This window comes from Sceloporus undulatus, chromosome 8, assembly GCF_019175285.1.
Source record: "Sceloporus undulatus isolate JIND9_A2432 ecotype Alabama chromosome 8, SceUnd_v1.1, whole genome shotgun sequence".
NCBI lineage: Eukaryota > Metazoa > Chordata > Lepidosauria > Squamata > Phrynosomatidae > Sceloporus > Sceloporus undulatus.
Genome location: NC_056529.1, coordinates 23,942,078 through 23,960,779, shown reverse-complemented (window position 1 = coordinate 23,960,779; position 18,702 = coordinate 23,942,078). Strand labels below are relative to the sequence as shown.

General features: G+C 46.6%; 1 protein-coding gene across 5 annotated transcripts in view; it reads left to right on the top strand.

Moving 5' to 3' along the window:
• Positions 1-16,264, top strand: part of CLEC16A (C-type lectin domain containing 16A) — a 57,827-nt gene extending 41,563 nt beyond the window's left edge. For 2 of the 5 annotated variants that reach the window (XM_042437406.1, XM_042437405.1), the window contains 2 exons: positions 7,657-7,800; positions 12,201-13,275. In XM_042437406.1, the coding sequence (XP_042293340.1) occupies positions 7,657-7,800; positions 12,201-12,586 (530 nt within the window). In that variant the 3' untranslated portion in view covers positions 12,587-13,275. Of the gene's footprint in view, positions 1-7,656; positions 7,801-11,730; positions 11,863-12,200; positions 13,276-13,760; positions 13,901-15,314; positions 15,952-16,120 lie in introns of those variants that run through there. The other 3 variants (XR_006100486.1, XM_042437407.1, XM_042437408.1) reach the window with 3 other exon arrangements.
• The last annotated feature ends 2,438 nt before the right edge of the window (positions 16,265-18,702 follow it).

The following is an 18,702-nucleotide window of genomic DNA, read 5'->3' as shown; positions in this document are numbered from 1 at the left end:
AGTTCAGGCATGAGGATCATCAGAGAGAACCATCTGGATCCTATAGATCTTACTCTCCGTCACCTAGAGATCGGTATCGCCATTTGCCTTACAGGCATCGAAGTCGCTCTCCGGCCTCGCATTCTCCTCGGTCTCGTTCTCCGTCGCCACATCCCTCGCGTGGCCCTCCATCCCCTCCACCAAGAACAACTGCTACTCTGTCAAAACTGCCTGATTTTTCAGTCTCCTCTGCGGTTCCTCAGATGTCGACTATTATTACTCCGGCTATCACAGCTCCAGTTCCTAGCATGCTTCCATGCCATCTTATCAAGTCTACATCGGTACCAACTACATCAGCCCCTGGTTTGCTTGCGGTTGTTCCTGCCATATCTGTGTCCGCTTCTATCTCAGCCACTGCTACAACAGGCTCTCCTTCCCCGCAGACATCATCACCTGAGGATGCAGTAGAAGACACTGGACCTTCCTCTCCTCTTGAGGATGTGAAACTGTTTTCAGATGTGGTACTTCAGATGAGTAAGGCACTGGACATACAAGTCAAAGCTTCTCCTGCCTCAGTTGCGGATCCAGTTTTCCAAATGGTCGACGCTGAGACATCGCACCCAGCGCTGGTACCCCTGCTGCCTAGGCTTAATAAAGTTATGAAGCAGTCATGGCTTAAGCCGGCTTCTCTTTGCCCAGCTTCTAAATGCCTGGAAGGCCTATACAGGATGCAGCCTGAGAGCGCTTCATGTTTATTCGCTCACCCTGTTCCAAACTCGAAAGTGGTGGAAGCTTCTCAGTCCGGTTCTTCAGGGAAACCACACTCTGCTCCCATGGACGAAGAAGGCCGGCACCTTGACGCATTTGGACGTTGTTTTTATTCATCAGCCTCTCTTACCGTGAAAGTAGGCAACATGCAAGCTTGTATGTCTGCTTACCAAAAGGTTTTGTGGGATAAGATGAAGGCCTTTATCCCGAGTCTCCCAGAAGACCAGAAGAATGCAGCCTTGTCTCTCTGCCAAGAGGCCCAAGCTTTGGCCACACAACAGATCCACTCGGCTCGCCACACCGTGGATTGCGCCTCGACGGTCATGGCTGGTGCAGTGGCCCTGCGCTGTTTTGCTTGGTTGCGCTCCACAGACTTGTCCAGCGACACTCGTCGCAAGATTGAAGAACTCCCTTTTGACGGTGAAAACCTGTTTAACATTAAGACTGATCAAACATTAGATTAGGCCATCTTTGCAAAGTGTGGCTGACAAGGGAAAAGATGAAGATCACTTCCCAGAGACAGCAATACCCCAAATTATGCTCAGTGTTCTTATTGCTGCTTTTAAATTCACCTGCAGTTTTAAATGTGACCGTTTCACAAAAGCTTATTGTCTCATTTGGGCGCTTGCATGTAAGTAGGGTTTGGAAATCCCCTGCTCTGCCGATTGCGGTGTCACGTGTGAAAGTGCTGTCATAAAATACATATATATATATAGCCTGTGTTACTTCCTCTAGTGAAGAAGAGCTAGCTGCTTTCCCGTCTGATCGGATACGCAAATCAAAAGCTTTTATTTTCATGCCCAAGCAGAAAAAAGATCTATCCCTTTGTCAGCCCGGCCCAAGTGATGTATACCAGCTTCTGCCTTTCTTCCTCATCTTCCCTCTCCCAATAAAACAGCTGTCTAATACTTGTTAAAGGTCTGCTTTTCTTATAAATCACTTGGGAAAGGGTATCATTTCTGGAATGAGTAAGTAGGGCAATAAGGAAACATTCAGTTGCAATCTGGTTTTAATTCAATCTTTTCCCCATTGTGCATTCTTATAAAGTTCCTTGTCGATCCCATTTCCCATGGGTTCTGGGTTCCCAAACCAGATCCAGATCCAAATGCATATATTTCACTATGGAATGTGAGTTTGCTACAGAATGTGTCTTGAGTCTGGGATGGTTTAGTTAGAGGCTTTGCTTTCGGAGACCACCAGGCGCCACCAAACCCAGCCTCCTTCCAAGCCGTTTAACACACAAGATGTGAGCAAACAGTGCCTTAAGTGTCACTTAGCAGATACCTGACCCAGTACTCAGAAGTCCAGTCAGTCATCAATGAATTCCTCCATTGGCCATTGTCAACCTTTCCAGAAGCCTCTGAGTCACTTCCAGAGCTGGCTGAGTCAATGCTAGCAAAAACCAGCCAAAGGCTCTTGCATTATCTTCAAAAGAGAGGTGGGCAACGCACATTCTTTTGATCCCAAAATGTCTCAGATATGTGTCAGGAGTGCTAAAAAACACATGCCTCCCCCCCCCAACCTTGGGAAAGTAGCAGAAAAAATCGGCCGGAAATCAACTGATTTGAAAATCAGGTTGTCGTGACCCACCAAGAGATTGTGAAAAGTGGCACTTTCCCCTTTTTTAGTAGAATTGCCTGTCTCTGTTTTAAAACTATAAGAGGGGTTTTGGGGCATCGTGTAATAAAAGGAATCTTCTTAGAATGAGTTTTGAATCCAGGAAAATGACATTTGCTAAGCACATTTTTATTGCTTTGACACAAACTGACCACTGTAAAGGTCTGCAAGAGCTGCATTGCTCACCCAGCCCTTTGCAAATTTAGGGCGAGGGTCTTGATTTCTCATGCCCTTGGTATGGCGCCAAGCTTTAAAATGTTACTCTTTTGGACAGCAAGTCCCAGAATCCATCAGCCAGCATGGCCATGGCGGATTCTGGGAGCAGTAATCCCAAAGAGTAATATTGCCAAGCCTTGAGTATAGCATATGCAAGTCTGGTTGTGTATCACTGGGTGATGCATAGCTTAAATGAATATTTTGACAGAGGTGAGTCCAAAATCTTGTTTCAGGCAAAGGTGGGTGTTGAACGTTGGGAGGGATTTGCATGTTGTTGTTGCACACTTCTTCCCCTCCACCTGCGTTGGTTGTTTGACTCAGAGCAGCTGGCTAAAGATTGCATTGCGTGGGCAGAGCGACTACAAACAACTACAAAGGGTGTTGTTGCTATTACCTTTGGGGTATCATGATACTTCATCTGAATTTTTATTCGTATTTGTATGCATTAGACCGCTCCCCTCTCCGTGGCAGAACTGATTTATGCAAAGGCAGGATAATATAATGAATAATGAACATTATACTTGCAGGAGAGTGCAAGTCCTGAGAAAGAGCAGGAGAGTGAGGCAGGTGGGAACAGATACACCCAACATGTATGTGTGCATATTTTCCCAATGGTCTCATTGTGGCACATGCGGTCCTTAGGGCATCTTGCCAATGGAGCTAGGCATTCTGACAGTAAGGGCTGTTCGACAGTGGAATGCAGTCCTTCCTCGGAGGGTGATAGAGTCTCCTTCCTTGGAGGTCTTTAAACAGAGGCTGGATGGCCACCTGTCAGGGATGCTTTGATTTGGATTTCCTGCATGGCAGAAGGGGGTTGGACTGGATGGCCCTAGTGGTCTCTTCCAACTCTATGATTCTATGATTCAGGCTCTTTCCCTTTTTCATTTCCATGAACTTGTTGGCAGTCAGGTTTTCCAGTCCCAGAGTTCCCAGTCTGCCGTGCTCCCCTTTGTAAAACCTAAGAAGAGCCATGTTGGAACGGACTGGTGGCCCATTTAATCCATCGTCCTTCTTCCCAGTGACCAACCAGTGCCCCTGGGAAGCTCACCATCAGGACGTGAAGGCAACCGCATCCTCCATCTTGTTCTCCGTGGTAGCAAGATACAGAGATAACCCTTCACTCTTTCATATCCAGGGATGATATGTAGTGGCCTTAACTAGGAGGCCTCGGTGGTCCTTGTTGTTCATAGGTGTCTTCAAGTCAACTCTGACTTATGGTGACCCTCTCCTAGAGTTTTCATCGGAGGAGGTTTTCCACCGCTGCCTTCTGAGACTGAGAGAGTGGGACTTGCCTAAGGTCATCCAGTGCATATTCATGGCTGGACAGGGATTTGAACCCAGGTCTCCTGAAGTCCTAGTCCAACTACACCAGGCTGACCCTAAAGATCAGGGTTTTCTTTGGTCTGGATAGCTCTTACTTTGGATTTCTTAAGCGTTAGGAATGTGCTGTTTTTTCACTCCGCTGCATGTGTTTCAGAGGTATTGCAGACCATCAGGCTCCTTGCTCTTGCTTTCCCTCTTCTTATCTGTGACGGAGCCCCTTGCACAATCTCTTGAACGCTTTCAATTAAAACCCTGGCAGAATGGTGGAAACGGAGGGAATGATCCTGCCCTTGTTTCTGGGAAGTTGTTGGCAGCACAATTCCCAAAGGAAAAGGGGGAATCCCTTGCGTTTCCCTGTGAGTAACTGTAAGCGGTGGAGGAAGCGGTGATTCAGGCAAGCAGATTAAAGATGCAATAAAGGGGAAAGGCACCTTCTCCATAGGGACCATCTTTTGCTTCCACGTGGCCGTCAGGACCAGAGAAACCATTTTGGGGCTATCTCAGGTCTTCCAGAACAGCCATAGTTGTAGCCCAGAACTCTGTGTGTTAATGTATTTTATTCCTCAGTCAAACTTTGCACTGCACAGCCATGAATCTTATCTGTGTAAACCAACATGAGGGCTACTCTGCCAGCTCCAGAGGCCAGTTATCTTCTCCTGGGATCCTCCAGGTAAAGTGTGGACTGCCAAAAATACCAAAGAAATACAGAAATTCATTTTCATTTTTTTAATATTAAACTCTGCAGAGCTGGGAGTATTGCCAACCTATTTCAAAAGTGAATTTCCCCTCCAGTTTATCCATTCATGGAGGCAGAAAAGACACCATCCATGGAGTCCGGAGGCATCAAGGGCCACACAAACAACCTTGAAGGGGACACACTACGCAACCATTTCACCCATGCCTTGGTATAATCTCTGCAAAGCTGCTTGGTCTTGGGAATGTTATTCCCCAAACAGAAGTGGATTTTCTCTGCATCCACTCTGCAGTTTTATTCTCTACGTAGATGTCCATTTGATCTGCAAAACTGCTTAAATGTAGGGACTGCACTGCTTCTGTAAAAAAACTGCTTAATTTCAGGGAACTGTATTCTCTGCAGAGAAGATGTTTGGCCTGCATCCTCCTCTCTGCAAAAGTGCTTAACTCTTCGCAGGAGAGGAGGGAGTCATCTTGGCGCTGCAATTTTTCTTCTCACCTGCTTCTACAACTGGAAACCAAGTGTTTGTTTCTTTTGGGGTCATCTTTAAAGAGTTCATCTCCTCTTGTCCACATGCTTTCAGGCATGGATTGCAGCCATAAGAGGCTGGGAGCATGGGTTTGCATTTGTAGTGAAAGTAGAGAAGGCCTTGCACCTGGTACCACAACCTGTGTCGTTTTTTCCTGCGCTTCCATGAAATCCCAGCATACTCGCCAATCTCTCTCATAACCTCGTTCAACCAGATAGTTCACTTTCCTCTCGGCAGAACAGAATCTAAGGGAGTAGGCTCAGGTTTACGAAAGCTCATGCTACGAACCTCTATCAGTCATTCTCCAAGGTGCAGAAGCACGGATGTGACTCACAAATATGAGACATACCAAAGTCAGGATTGCCCATGCTGTCATACTTCCAATATCTCTGGATAGTTGTGAAATGGTCGTACTTTTGGCTGTATCGTGGAAGCCATAAAAAAGACAATAATGCTTAGTAAGATGGAAGGAAATAGGAAAAGAGAAAGACTGATTTACAAATGGAGAGACTCAGTCAGGGAAGCCATGGCTGATTCTCTGAATTTGGAGGACCTGAGCAAGGTAGTCGATAGCAAGGTTCCTTGGAGGTTTCTTGTTCAAGTTGAAGCTGAAGTCAATGTGACAACAATTAGCAACAAATCCCTTTTATCGGGTGTCAGGAAAGTGTGCAGATTCTTTACTGGGGCTACAATGCATCTCCTAACCAACCCAGCTTTGAATTCATGCCGGTTGGGATGTTTGATGGGTTCGTGGTTCAAGAGAATAACTTTTGCAAGCTGAGGTTCTACCTCTGTGCTTTGACTGCCTTCCCATGACTATCTCTGCCTGATTTAAGGCTGGGTCTTACTAGATTAAGGAAGCAGGTGGGCTACCAGGAAACCTGGATGCTAGCCCTATTCCCCAGCATCCAAAGGTGCCCCAATGGCTATTCTGCCCCATGGCTGAGTATCTCTGCCGTCTTGGTTTCCTTCCACGCATCTAGCAAAGAGCCGTGGATTGCTTTGCAGCCACGTTGTTGAGGTGTCCTTACTCCGAGGGTGGTCCTTGCATTAATGGCTGGGAGCCCAGAGCCAGGAGGGTCTGTTTCTTCCAAATGGATGAGCAGAGATGGAGTGAAAGGGAGAGTCCAGTCTGGTGGATCCCCCTGACCGCTTGTATCTCTCAGTCTCATTCCAGTTCCCTCTCCCCTCCCAGTCCCAAGGGCCAAATGGGAGAGTCTGTGAGAGGCACAGCTGTGTGCTTTCTTAGAAATGAGAACAAGGGAAGGGTCTAAGGGCTCAAAAAGAGAGAGGCATTGTGTTTATGAGAGCTGACATGAGTCCATATGGTCTCACAAGCATGCCTTTCCTCAGAAATGCAAACCTTTCATGGGGTGCTTTGGGTGTAAGGAGAGATGCACAGATCATCTGCACATGCTTTAGTCATGTTCCCAAATTCCCGTGAACTTGTTGGTGCTTCACTATAGCATTCGGTCATCGCTCAGCAGAAATAGGGGAGCCCAGCCCCTGTTTAATCACTTCTAGCCCTTGGCTCCATGAAATCTGCTGAAGTCACCGAATCCCTCGAATTCATTACAGCACAACTCAGGAGAAAAAGGCCATCGGAGTGAGTAAGGAAGGAAACACTGAGTTTTGACCAACGGCACGCTCTGCCGTTCGCTGCCAGTCTGCCGCTTTCCTTCCATCCCAGCTGCATGCCTCTCTCAACAAAGCCCTTCCTCAGAAGTATACAAAGGAGAGAAAGGGAAAGCCCCTAGTTCTAAGCTGGCCTTCCAGAAAGTCATCTAGTGATCTCAGACCAAGTAGTTACTATCTCAGCCTCCAAGCAAAGCACCCTCAGCTTCAGTAAGAAGGCTATTCCACCTTGTAGGGTGACTGTGAAGGTTGCCGGAGCAGGAACCATGTTGGGAAACGAAGGACAATGTGTAAAAACTTCCTTCCTTCCTTCCTTTTCCCATACCACATTACAATGGGCTCACCATGATTTTGACCTCCCCATACCATTTTGTCGGGCTTCCAGGTATTCTTATCCTCAACAAGGAAGGAAGCATTGCTGTATCAAGTCACTTTATCAAAAAAGCAGGTCAACTAAGAGATTTTTTTTTTAACATATGGGGGAAAATGGTTTGCAAAAAACAACCCACCCTTTGGTTTGGTATTTAAAATATGCATTTTGTGTTCATCCTCTGTTTTCACTGCACAAGATCCAAGCCCAACTCAGGCCTGGGCACAGAAAACAAGGCCTTTGTATACAGGATTTCTTTCAGAAAAATGCATCCAAAGGGGGGGGGGGGGGAACCCATCAAAAAAGTGCAAACCTTTCATAATCTTTCCTAGTAGTTTATGTGCATAATTTAGCCAAACGCAACCTGGTTATCCTTGCCTGCAGGAACTAAAGAAGAGGACATTTCCATCCAAATGCTACAAATGCAAACACTGCAGTTTTATCCTTCCTGCACAGAGACCTTTTTTTGTTTCTTTCCAACCCCTTTCCTACTTTGTTAATAAAAACTGCCTTCCTTTCTTGCAGGTTTTGCCGTCGCCCAGTGCATCAACCAACACAACCCCTCGCCGCTTTCATCGCCGTCCCCTTCGTCCAGCGGGAGCACCGGACGCTGCGATTCAGCCGCGGCCAGTTCCGTGTCAACCCCTTCGGTGGTCCAGAGCCCGTCAGGTATTAAAACCCTTTCGTTTTAACCTCTCTTACCCCTGAAGCCTGACACCTGAACTTCATTATAAAGGGAATATTTAATCTTATTGGTGTTTACCAAGCAAAGCAAAGCCGGGATGGTTCAGGTGAGTTCCTTGTTGTGCCCAAAGAATTGGAGAATGGATTGCCCACCACTCTTGGCTTCAAGGAGAAGTTACTCTTGCTGGACCATTCCACCTTTGGATGCTGAACTGGCGCAGTCCAGCAAGAGCAGCACAAACACATCTCAGCTCTTCAATCGATTAAAGCCTGCAAGAGGACGAAAGAGAGAGAAAAAAGAAAGAAGAGAGAGGACATCTGTTGCTTTTAAAAGAAGTCTGTTTCCAGCAATGTGTCGCCAAGAGAAATTGCAGGCAGCTGTCTGTCAGAGTTCCCAGTCTGAAGAGACAGCCAGCGACTTTATTCCAATCATTTTGTTTTTATGTTAAACAACCAGAACTGGTTTAGATGCAGGCGCAGGATTGAGAAATCGCAAAGGATGTTTCTGGAGGCAGGGAGCCTGCAATGTCTGTGGCGGATTATCTGAGGCTTTTAGCAAGTCAGCTTGCAGGCTTTTTAGCATTGGATCAAGTTGGTCTCTTTCAGTTATTAATTAATTAATTAATTAATAGTTAGTTCCTAGTCATAATAGCCTTTAGATAGGAAAGACCATCCCTCCCCATATGAGCTATCAATCGGTTTTGCAGAAACAACCTTTTCATTGAGGTGTGGATGCTGAACTTGTATTCTCATTGCTGCACTTTAAATGCTTTTAATCTGTTTAAATGAGTGGTGCTTTCAATAGGATAGATTCTTTAATCACTTTTTTGGGGGGGCCGGGAAATCTTTTTAGTGTCATGATGATTAGAGGGATTTTAATTTTGTTTTATTTCACGTAAGCCACCTCATTTCCAGGGCCCCAAAATCATAAAAGGCACCGAATCCCTTCTGATCTTGGAAGTTAAAGAGGATCAGCCCCAGTTAGTCCTTGGATGGGAGACCGGCAATGAATCCTAGACACTACTGAGTCATATTCCTTGCCTAAGAAAACTGACATTCATGAGGTTGCCGTATGTTGACAGGTGACTTTAAGGCACATATACACACAGAGGACTGAGCAGTTTCTATACTGAGAGAAGGACATGAATACATACATACATATATATATATATATATATATATATATATATAACGCTTTTAGGGCATTTACCGTAATCTCCATTCCATGGTCTTTATCTTGACAGTGCCATCATTTTGTGCCTCTCGCTCTGGAGAGCAGATAAGAGGGGCTAGAAACATGAGAAGAGGAACTCTTTCTTTTGTCCTTTTCATTTTTGGTCCGGGAAGTAAGGAAAGTCCCTCGAATCCCTCGGGACAATGATCGGAGGGGACTTTTATGACTCCTCTCTTAAGGATCAAAGGGTGTTCCCTGCCATCAAGTTGACTTTGACTTCTGGCAACCCTACGAATGGGAAACTACCAAGATACTCTTAGCAGCAGCAGCAGCAGCCCTGCTCAGGTCTTGCAAACTCCAGTCGGTAGAAGAAGCAAAGTCCAAGGTAACTTCGGCAGAGTGTATAATCGTGAAACAAACGTTGAAGCCAAGTTGGTTCTTCCACCGAAGCACTATTTCCCAGCCCTGGGGCCTTCCAGAGGCATTGGATCCCATCATCCCACAGCCAGCCGTGCTTTATTTTTATTCCATTTTAATAGAGACACGGCCCCAAAGTACAGAGTTGAGCAGAAAGAGTTTCATCGCTCCTTGCAGGGTCATTTTAATTCAAGGGTGAGAAGCAAGCAGGCCTCCAGATGCATTGGACTACAGATCCCAACCAAGAAGGAGGAATGCATGTCCCATGTGGCTGCTGTTCTAACATATTTGTTAGAAGATTCAGCATTACGAGGGATGGGAAACCGTGCTTAAATGGAGATTCAAGAACATACTCCGTATCCAAATATGACACATTGAGATGTGGAGTATTTTACGTACTAGGAAAGTACTGATATACTTCCCCCCCCCCTTTATTAAGATATCTTTATACCAGCCCTTTATCATGAGATCCCAGATTGGCAGGCAGACAGAACAAGATAAACAATACTGGATGAAAATGAATAAATTATAGGAGATTAAAACACAGTATTTCTTTTATTAAGGTATTTATGTCCTGCCCTGTATCCAAAGATCTCAGGGCAGCTTGCAATGAAAACAATAAATGGTAACCATGGTTTAAAAAGACTCAAAATATAAGAAATAGCTTGAGGCCTCATGATTTAAAACAGGTTCTAACCCCCGTCGTGTAGTGATTTGAGTGTTGGACTAGGACTCTGGAGACCAGGGTTTGAATCCCCGCTCAGCCATAGGAACTCACTGAGTGACCTTAGGCAAGCCACACTCTCTCAGCCTCAGAGGAGGACAAAGGCAAGCCCTATTGACACTTTCTCCTTTTCCTTCATTGCAAAATACCACAAAGGGCTGTTATTTGTTGCGCGAAGTGGTCCGCTCTGGAAGCGAACAACCAGCGTGTTCCTTTCCTCCAAAGATTCAGTTCCTTTTGCAGACCTCTTTGTATGGGAGTGTTGGATTCTGTGGGTGTTTTTCCTCCCCTCTGTCTCTCCTCCTTCCCCACTTTTTAAATAATGGCTTCTCTTTGGGTCTTTAGTGATCATTTTTCCCCCAAGAAAATCAAAAGATGCTGCCCTCAGCTTTGACTGGGATCCAAGTCCAGTATTTCAGGCCCCTGTCTGCACCGGGGAGATTTATCCCCCTTTTTAATTTATCCCTGGCTCTTGGGAGACGGAGGGTGCCAAGGCGATTTACGGCCCTTTAAGCGGATGGAATATTGCTAACCCACCGGAAAATCTGTAAAAGATTGCTCTTGCTTTGTTTTTAAGTGGAGCGCTCCAAGCCTTGATGGCAGAACGCCTCGCCTCCTGGACCTTTCTCCTTGTCTTTCTTTGGAGGCTTAGCTGCTGTTGCCTGTCTGCTCTGGTCAAAGTTGGGGAAGTCTCAGAGCTTGGAAAAGTTACATCCTTCCTTTTCTTTCCCTGCTTACAACTCCCAGAATCCCTCACCCAGCTGGGATTCTGGGAGTAATGGGCCCCGGAAGTAACTTTATCTAAGTTGTTGGAAAGGATTGTGTGTTCTGCTAGCTCCTTTCGCACTCTGTAATTTATAGCATTACGATACCAGTTTTAACAGCCATGGTTGCATGACTCTATCTGTCCTAACTGGATATGAACAGTACTGATTAATCCTCCATCTTCCCATTTTTGCAACTCCTTTTTAAAATGTTCAAGTTTCTCTTTCCTCCTTTCCCCTTCCTTCCTTCGCCCGCAGCTAACTTCAGTTGCTGCTACTGAGTTCGAAATACAAAAGTAGTTTGCATTCAATTAACTCAGCAGGAAAGGAGAGAAAAAGCTGCCTAGTTTTGCCTTCCCCAGTTTGCTCTGGCAAAAGCAAACTGCTGCATTTATAACGTTTCCTATCTTGATCACATGCTTCCCGGTTTTCATCTGTGAAATATCGGAAGGTATGTGGCTGCATCCTATACGATCCTGGGATATGTAGCTTGGGCAGGCATTAGTTATTTTTATTTATTTATGGTATTTACACTCCACTCTTCAGCCCAAAAGGCTCTCATTAGGGCTCTCTGGCTGCAAATTCCCAAATCCCGCTCCCCAAAAACTGCCAATCCCAATATTGCTTAGGATGCTGGAACCATGGCAGTGGGATCCAAATGCTATAATTTGGGACAATGTGGAAGGGCCCTTGTCCGTCTCGGCCGGCTGTGGTGGTTCTGTTGTGACTCTTAACCATGTTCTCCTTCCTGTCTCCTTCCTCCTCCTCTTCCCCGTCCTCGACCCCTCCGTCCTCCAAGGCTTCACGTGATCTTGTTGCTGTGTTTCCCTCTATAGTCAAACCGGGGAGGAAAGGACGGCGCCGGGTGTTCAGTCTCTCGGAGGCTGACGTTCATGGCGGACACTGGGTTTAGGCCTTCCTTCCGGCGATGGCGACGGCGACAACCGTCCTTGCAAAGCTCCCTCCAGGCAGGTTGTTCCACAAAGAGGGTGTTGGGTGTTACAGTCTATTGGAAAGCTGCCTGATTCCCACTAGGCCAGTGGTTCCCAAACTTTAGTTCTCCAGAGGTTTTGGGGTTCAACTCTCAGAAAGCCAACAGTAGGGAATCCTGGGAGCTGGAGTGCAAAACAGCCAAAGTTTGGGAACCCCTGGTCTAGGATGTGTCATGCAGAGAGGAGCTGTGTTTAGCACCCCTAACTGATAAGTAAGGCCTCCTAATTTCTAGCTCAGAAGGGTGATGGAGTCCCACTTGTTCTCCGCAGATGTTAATGGAGCCATGGGCCTGTCTTTTCCTTCTCTTTCACAGATGACTTAGCAGTCGTCGAACAGCCTCCGGCAGTGGCGTCCTCCTCTTCCTCCTCTAGCCACCATTCGTCGGCAACGGACAATTCCTCTGTATATACCTTGAAACCCAGCAAGAACCTGTCCGCATCCCGGATCCTGGCGGAAGGGGAGCCGCCCCACCTCTCGCCCAGCCTGATCCCAGCCCCGCAGCCCACCATCTCCCTCCTCTCCAGCGACAGCGCCGACACCCTGAGCGTCGACTCCCTGACGCTGGTCCCGCCGGTCGACCCGGACAGCATCCTTGCCGTCAGCGTCGTCCTCCAGGCCTCAACCTCCGAGGCGGACGCTTGCGCAGAGACCGGCAGTGACGGCCATCTGAGTCACCCGTCGGATGCTGACGGAGAGTGACGGCCGGAGAAGAAGGAACTAGACGTGAGCCCCGTTGGGGAAGTTTCTGTTGATATACACTTCCCTCCACAACACAACTCTGTTGTCCTGGCCGCTTAACAACAATAAACGCTCTGCAGTTGTTGTTTTGAAAGAGGAGACGTGGTTAAAACTGGAGCGGGTGTTGCCACACTGGCGTTGTGGTGGGGAAATGGTTTATGGGAATGGATTGTGGCTGGTGTCCTGGGATTCCTCCCGTTCTTTTCTCCCATGGTTTTCCTGTTTAAAAGCCACTTTTAAACAATTTCCTTTGTCTGAAGAAGCTCTGTTCCAATCCCAACCAATTTTCTGTTTCTGGAGCAGAGGGCAGTTGTCCAAGGAACCTCAGCAGCATCACGGGTCGCTCTCTGCCCCTTCCAGATTTGGACAGACCCCTCTTCTCGTCTCTCTAGCCACATTCACTTCATTTTATTCTCCTCCTCCTCCTCCTCCGTTTTCCCCCTACAACAACTTTCCAAGGCATGAGTAGCCCGGGGAGATGGAGGGATTACCAGCCGAAATTGGGCCGCTTGTGGTTGATAGGACTGTAGACTTTAATATTCGACTTGTGTGTGTATTTCTTTCTGTGCTAATGATTTAAACTTAAAAGTGGGATGCACATCTGTTGCGGGTGGGGATTTGCAAACACACACACACAATCTGGAAATGGTTTTGGGTGGGTGGGTGGGTTGTGATTTCTTAAAGGGCTTCTTTGGATGAACACGGAGCGGGAATCTCGGGCCAAGTTTTGTGTAAAGAATTTCAGAGGAATGTAAAATATTTTAGCATACTGGCGTTCTCACTTATTTTGTCGTTTGTCGTCTTTTTGCCTTCTGCTTGCAACGGTCAGTAGATGAAAATCTGTTCACAATTACCTTTAGAGCCAGCGTGAGGTTGTGGTTTGAACGCTGGGCTATGACTCGAGACCAGGGTTCGAATTCGAGTCACACTCTCTCAGCCTCAGAGGTCTAGGCAAAGGCAAACCCTCTCTGAACAAATCTTACTAAGAAAACCCCACTGGAGCTTCACAGCTTGCACAATGATTTTGTGCATATGGGTTTTTGTGGACTTTGGATGAAACTGAGCCTAGAAAGAGACATCACAAACTCAGTCCTAAATGCTTTGTCGATCCCATTCATCCCTCTCAATTTTGCAGATTCCACAATGATGGATGCAACCCAACTTTTGGGAAGACTCTTTCGCCTCCGGGATCTTTGGAGTCCTCCTTTTTCGGCAGAAAAACGGGGGGATGCTCCTTCCATCGAAGCTCGCGGCGCATGACGTCTGTTTAGCAATGCAAGTATCGGGCGCACTGTTGACTACAAGATGCCTTATAAACCCAGACCCCAAGATAGTATCTTATACCGACAAGAGCAGATGTTAAGGCTGAAAATAGTTTCGTTAGCCTTGGGGGGGAAAGGGAAATCAATATGGAAGCAGCTCATAAAGTTATGATGCGATAATTAAACCACGGGACGTGAGTAATGGCTTCTGTGCCGCTTGCGACAGTTGCCCTTTGCAACACTCTGGAAATAACAATAATTAGCCAGTAATTGAGTGCCTTGCCACCGAGAGAGAAAGAAAGAGGAGGAAAGCAGTTTAAAAACTTCCTTCGCAAGAGCAAGAGCAGGCTGCCAATTCCAGGTTGTGGGATCTCTGCGCAACTTTAAACGCTAGCAAAATTCTGTTTTTCGTGGATTGCAGCCCACTGGCAACGGTTTTGCCAAATAAGACCTAGTAGCTTTTCATTCATGTTTATTAAACACAAACAACACAACAGCAAATACAATATGTGTGTCTATATGTATGTATGTATGTGTGAGAATGACTTAAAATTACCCTTCAAAAAGTACAAACGAAAAAGGCGACAGCGATCCTAACGTAATACAAAAGAACCAATGAACACTTTCTCTCCCTTTAATTCATAATGCGCAAAGCATCTATGCTACAAGCAAACCGCTAACTATTTTTAAACTGAAGACATTCAAGGGCTGGCCATTTAACAAAACACAAAACAAAAATCCATCAGCACTAACTTTTATTGGCCAACTGAAGAGCACAATACTTGTCACAACAAATATATTGTGCATTTCGGTTGACCGATAAAGGTATCACTGATGGATATTTGTTTGTATTTGTTAAATGGGAAGGAACGAAACCTCCCCTCCGTCCTTAATTTTGAATTGTGTGCAAATGACTTTTGCACTTTGCAAATACAAATGGAAGTAAGTTGAGGACCAAGGTAGAAGATAGAAAGAGGAGGAGAGGGAAACCAGGGCATTTGGAAAAGTGGGAAGGCAGAGGATTAATTGGGAATATCATTGCCAAATTGGGTAATAATAGAACAGATATAAATTGAGGACAGAATGGAGTGAGAAGAGGAGAGAGAAACTGGGACGTTTGAGAAGTAGTTGGGGAAATGGGATACATTAATAAAGAGGAACCGTTTCCAGGAAGGTGTGCAATGCGTTCCCAAAATGGGATGATAAAATCAAAAGGGAAAACTAGCCTCTTATCAAACACTTCGGAAGCCACAATCTTTCTCTGAACTTCCTCCAAGGAGGTCTGGTTGCGCCTTTAACCTGGAGGACGAGGGAAGGAGAGAGGGATGTGAGTTCCCTGGTAATCAATATTGGCTCATCAAATGATAATGGATGCCGATTTGTTGTTGTTATTATTATTATTATTATTATTTTAAAAAATTACTCAGGACAAAGTTGAAGGCGCCGAGTTAAAGCCATTCCTGCGATAAACGGAAGTGACTGCTTCATCTCAGGCAGAGAAGCGGGTTCAGAAAACCGGACACCTCCCCTGAAGAACCAATCCAGCGCCAGCGTGGCATGTGGCTCTGGGTTCGAATCCCCGCTTGGCCATGGGAACTCCTTGGATGATGTCTTTGGGCAAATTCCATGGTCTTAGTCTAAGAGGAAAGCAGTCACAATTCTCCTAGGAATAAATCATTTAAGAAACGCATTGCAATTGCAACAGCAGTGACTCACCCTGAGACTCTGTGGATGCCTCCGTTTATCCCAAAAATGGTCCAAGGAAGCAAGACCTTTTGCTGAAAGGCTTTTTGTACCGGAGTCAATCGATTCTTGGAAACGGCTAGAAGGGAAAATAATCATCATAATAATAGGAATGCACTCTTCTCCCTCAAAACCAAAGGGTTGTTTTTAGGAATGCTCCAAAGCCCACCAGTGAGGGACAACTGGGAGAACTGGGGCAATTGGGAGTTTGTGGACCTGCCATGTTATCCACCAGAATCCTTGGCATTTTCTTTAAAGTTGCGCATGAGTGTTCTGAGAATAAAAATGGAGAAGCAGGGATTCATAAAGCATTGATTTTAATCGCTTTGACTGATCAATCAATCAATTGACCTATTAGTCTTATGTGGATTCAAGCGCCTTCCAAAGGCAGCCTAGCCTACCTCACCAGGAGAATAAAAATGGAGAGACAGGGATTCATAACATATTGATTTGATTAATTGATTGTTGTCCCACTTTTCCTTTTTCTCAGGGTTGTGAGGCGACTTCCAACATAAGCCAAAACCGGTTCCAATAAAGCAGTGCCACGTATTGTACACGTTTGGGTCTAAATTGGCAGTCCAGAGGGAATCCGGAGCAGAAAGGAGTGTGGTTTATGGGTCTTGGACCTCTTTCTCGGACCCCCAGCTTCCTTTCCGCAGGTGAATTTGCACTTGAGGGGGTTTGCAGGACATGGCCTTTGCTTTGCATGATGGCAGCATTTCCACTCTCTGTTTTCCCTTGAATTTCTTATCAGCCCAAATGTGGCCTTAGCCCCGAGCGGCCTTTTCCGGAGAAAGGCTTTGTTTGTTTCTAGTTGGCAGGAAGCCACAAACCCGTTGGTGGGAAACCAAGCGGCCTGCCGCTCCGGAGTATGGCGGACCCTGGCTCTCAGGGCAGCGAGGGGTGTGCTTGCGTGTCCACTCCTGGGTTTAGTGCAAACTGCAAAGGCATAACCATGATAGGGTTGCAAAACCCTGTCTTCACAATAGGGCAGGGTGACCCGGGGTCCTAACCGCAAAGGAGGTCAAGGCACCGCAAAATGGAGGACATGACCCAGTGAAAGCTAAAAGCACTCATAAATGTCAATGCATGCTTCTTTGCCAGGCTCAAAATGGAAGATAGACAGTCAGAGATAGATAAATAAAGGGATGGATGGGATAGGATGGGATGGGATGGGATGAGATGAGATGAGATGAGATGAGATGAGATGAGAGAGAGAGAGAGAGAGAGAGATGATAGGATCAATGGCTAGATAGATGGGATGGATGGATAGAAAAATGCCATAATAGTGGAATTATTTGAGGTATTTCCAATGGTCAGTGGCTCAAAGATATGGGGGAATCAATAAATCAATCATCTATCCATCCATCCCAACTATCCTATCTATCTAGATAGAATAGTTGGGATGGATGGATTGATGGATAGATGATTGATTTATTGATTCCCCCACATCTTATAGCATTTTTTGGAGGGAAGGGCTCTTCTCCTGCATTCTTTATGGCCGAGGGGATGCGGGGAGTTACAGTCCAGTGCATCTGGAGGGCACCAGATAGGCTGAAGTTCTTTAAGACAAATTGGTCCTCTCCCTGGAATCGCTGTATTTATATCCTCCTTTTTGAGTTTTTGCCCATTTTAGAGTGGTCAGATTTCTGCAAACTGGTTTTTCTTGGCAGGATGTGTGCTTTTTGTGCTTGTGGGAAGGCCAGGGGGGAAATCAGGACTAAAACACAACACACAGAGACACACACTCTTTGGAAATGGAGAGGGTGAGGGAATGAGCTGGATTGGCTCCAACTGTAGCCCTTATCAGATGCACTGGGCGATTCGAATTTGCGTTATTTCGCAAAGTACTGTCATACCTGGGAGTCCTTCCGCATTGGCAGGATTCAAATTGGCCAATCTGCATTCGCGCGAAGTGCATTCAGTGCAGAATGTTTTGTCACACCGGTGTTCAACATGAGGATTGGCCGATTCGTATCGGCCCCCTCGCACATGCTCAGTGGTGCCCTGCATGGGTTGCGACCTTAAACGCTTCCGGGGTGAAAGGGGAGGTCCCATCATGACAGCCCGGTAAACAGCTGGAGAGCCAGCTCATGCACATTAACAATCGCGATACAACGTGCCCTCTCTACATTCCTCTCTGTTTCCTCTCTACATTCCTGCTTGGTTTTAACGTTACCATGACCTTCCCTTGCAACAAATTAGCAATGCCCGGTTCTACGTGTCTGTGTGTGTGTGTGTGTGTGTGTGTGTGTGTGAGTGTGTGAGTATGTATTCTGGGGGGGGAGGAGCAGTTCCAGCGGCTGTCAAAGAGGCTGGATGGCCATCTAAGTAAATGGGGATGCTTTGATTAAGAGTTCCTCCTCCTCCTCCCGGCTTGGGATCCAGCCTGGGCTGCATCCCAGGCAGGGAACAGGAGCGGGGCCGCTAGAATCGCGGCGATCGCCGCCGTTCCAGCGACCGGCAAGAGGAAAGACCCACCGGAAGTAAAAATTGGAATCCGGGGGTCTTGCGATGGAATTCAGGACTGGGTAGTCACACCAGACCCATTCGCACTGAGATCGAACAGAGCCCCAATCCAGGATATCGCCAATCCCCTTATCAGCGCACTGGCCAACACGCTCCAAAAAGAGGAGCCAGTACGCATTCAGTTCGGCAGCTCGCGCATTCACGAGAGTGCGGATTGGGCCATTCGAATGCTGGTATGATGGTATTGTGCGAAATAACGTGAATTCGAACCACCCAGTGCAGAAGACCCCCAGTTCCACATTCATCTGATAAGGGCTTGTGAGAGAAGATAAGGGCCCTTTCTAGGAAATCCATGGGACCAAATGTCCCACCGGATCAAGGAATGAGCTTTTTGACTCCTGGAAAAGCTCCAGCTATGACCGCAGAGGGAATGCTCAGCCGTTCAGGGATGCTAGGAGATGCAGTCCAGAGAAAGCAGTGGCCTGCTCTGGGCCCAGGTTTCTCTAGTCCCAATTTTCAAGGAAACGGGGCAAATTGAGTCCATCCTTTTGAGCAAAGCAATGCAACCCAGAAGTTCAGCTGGGAGCCAATAAAGTCCGTTAT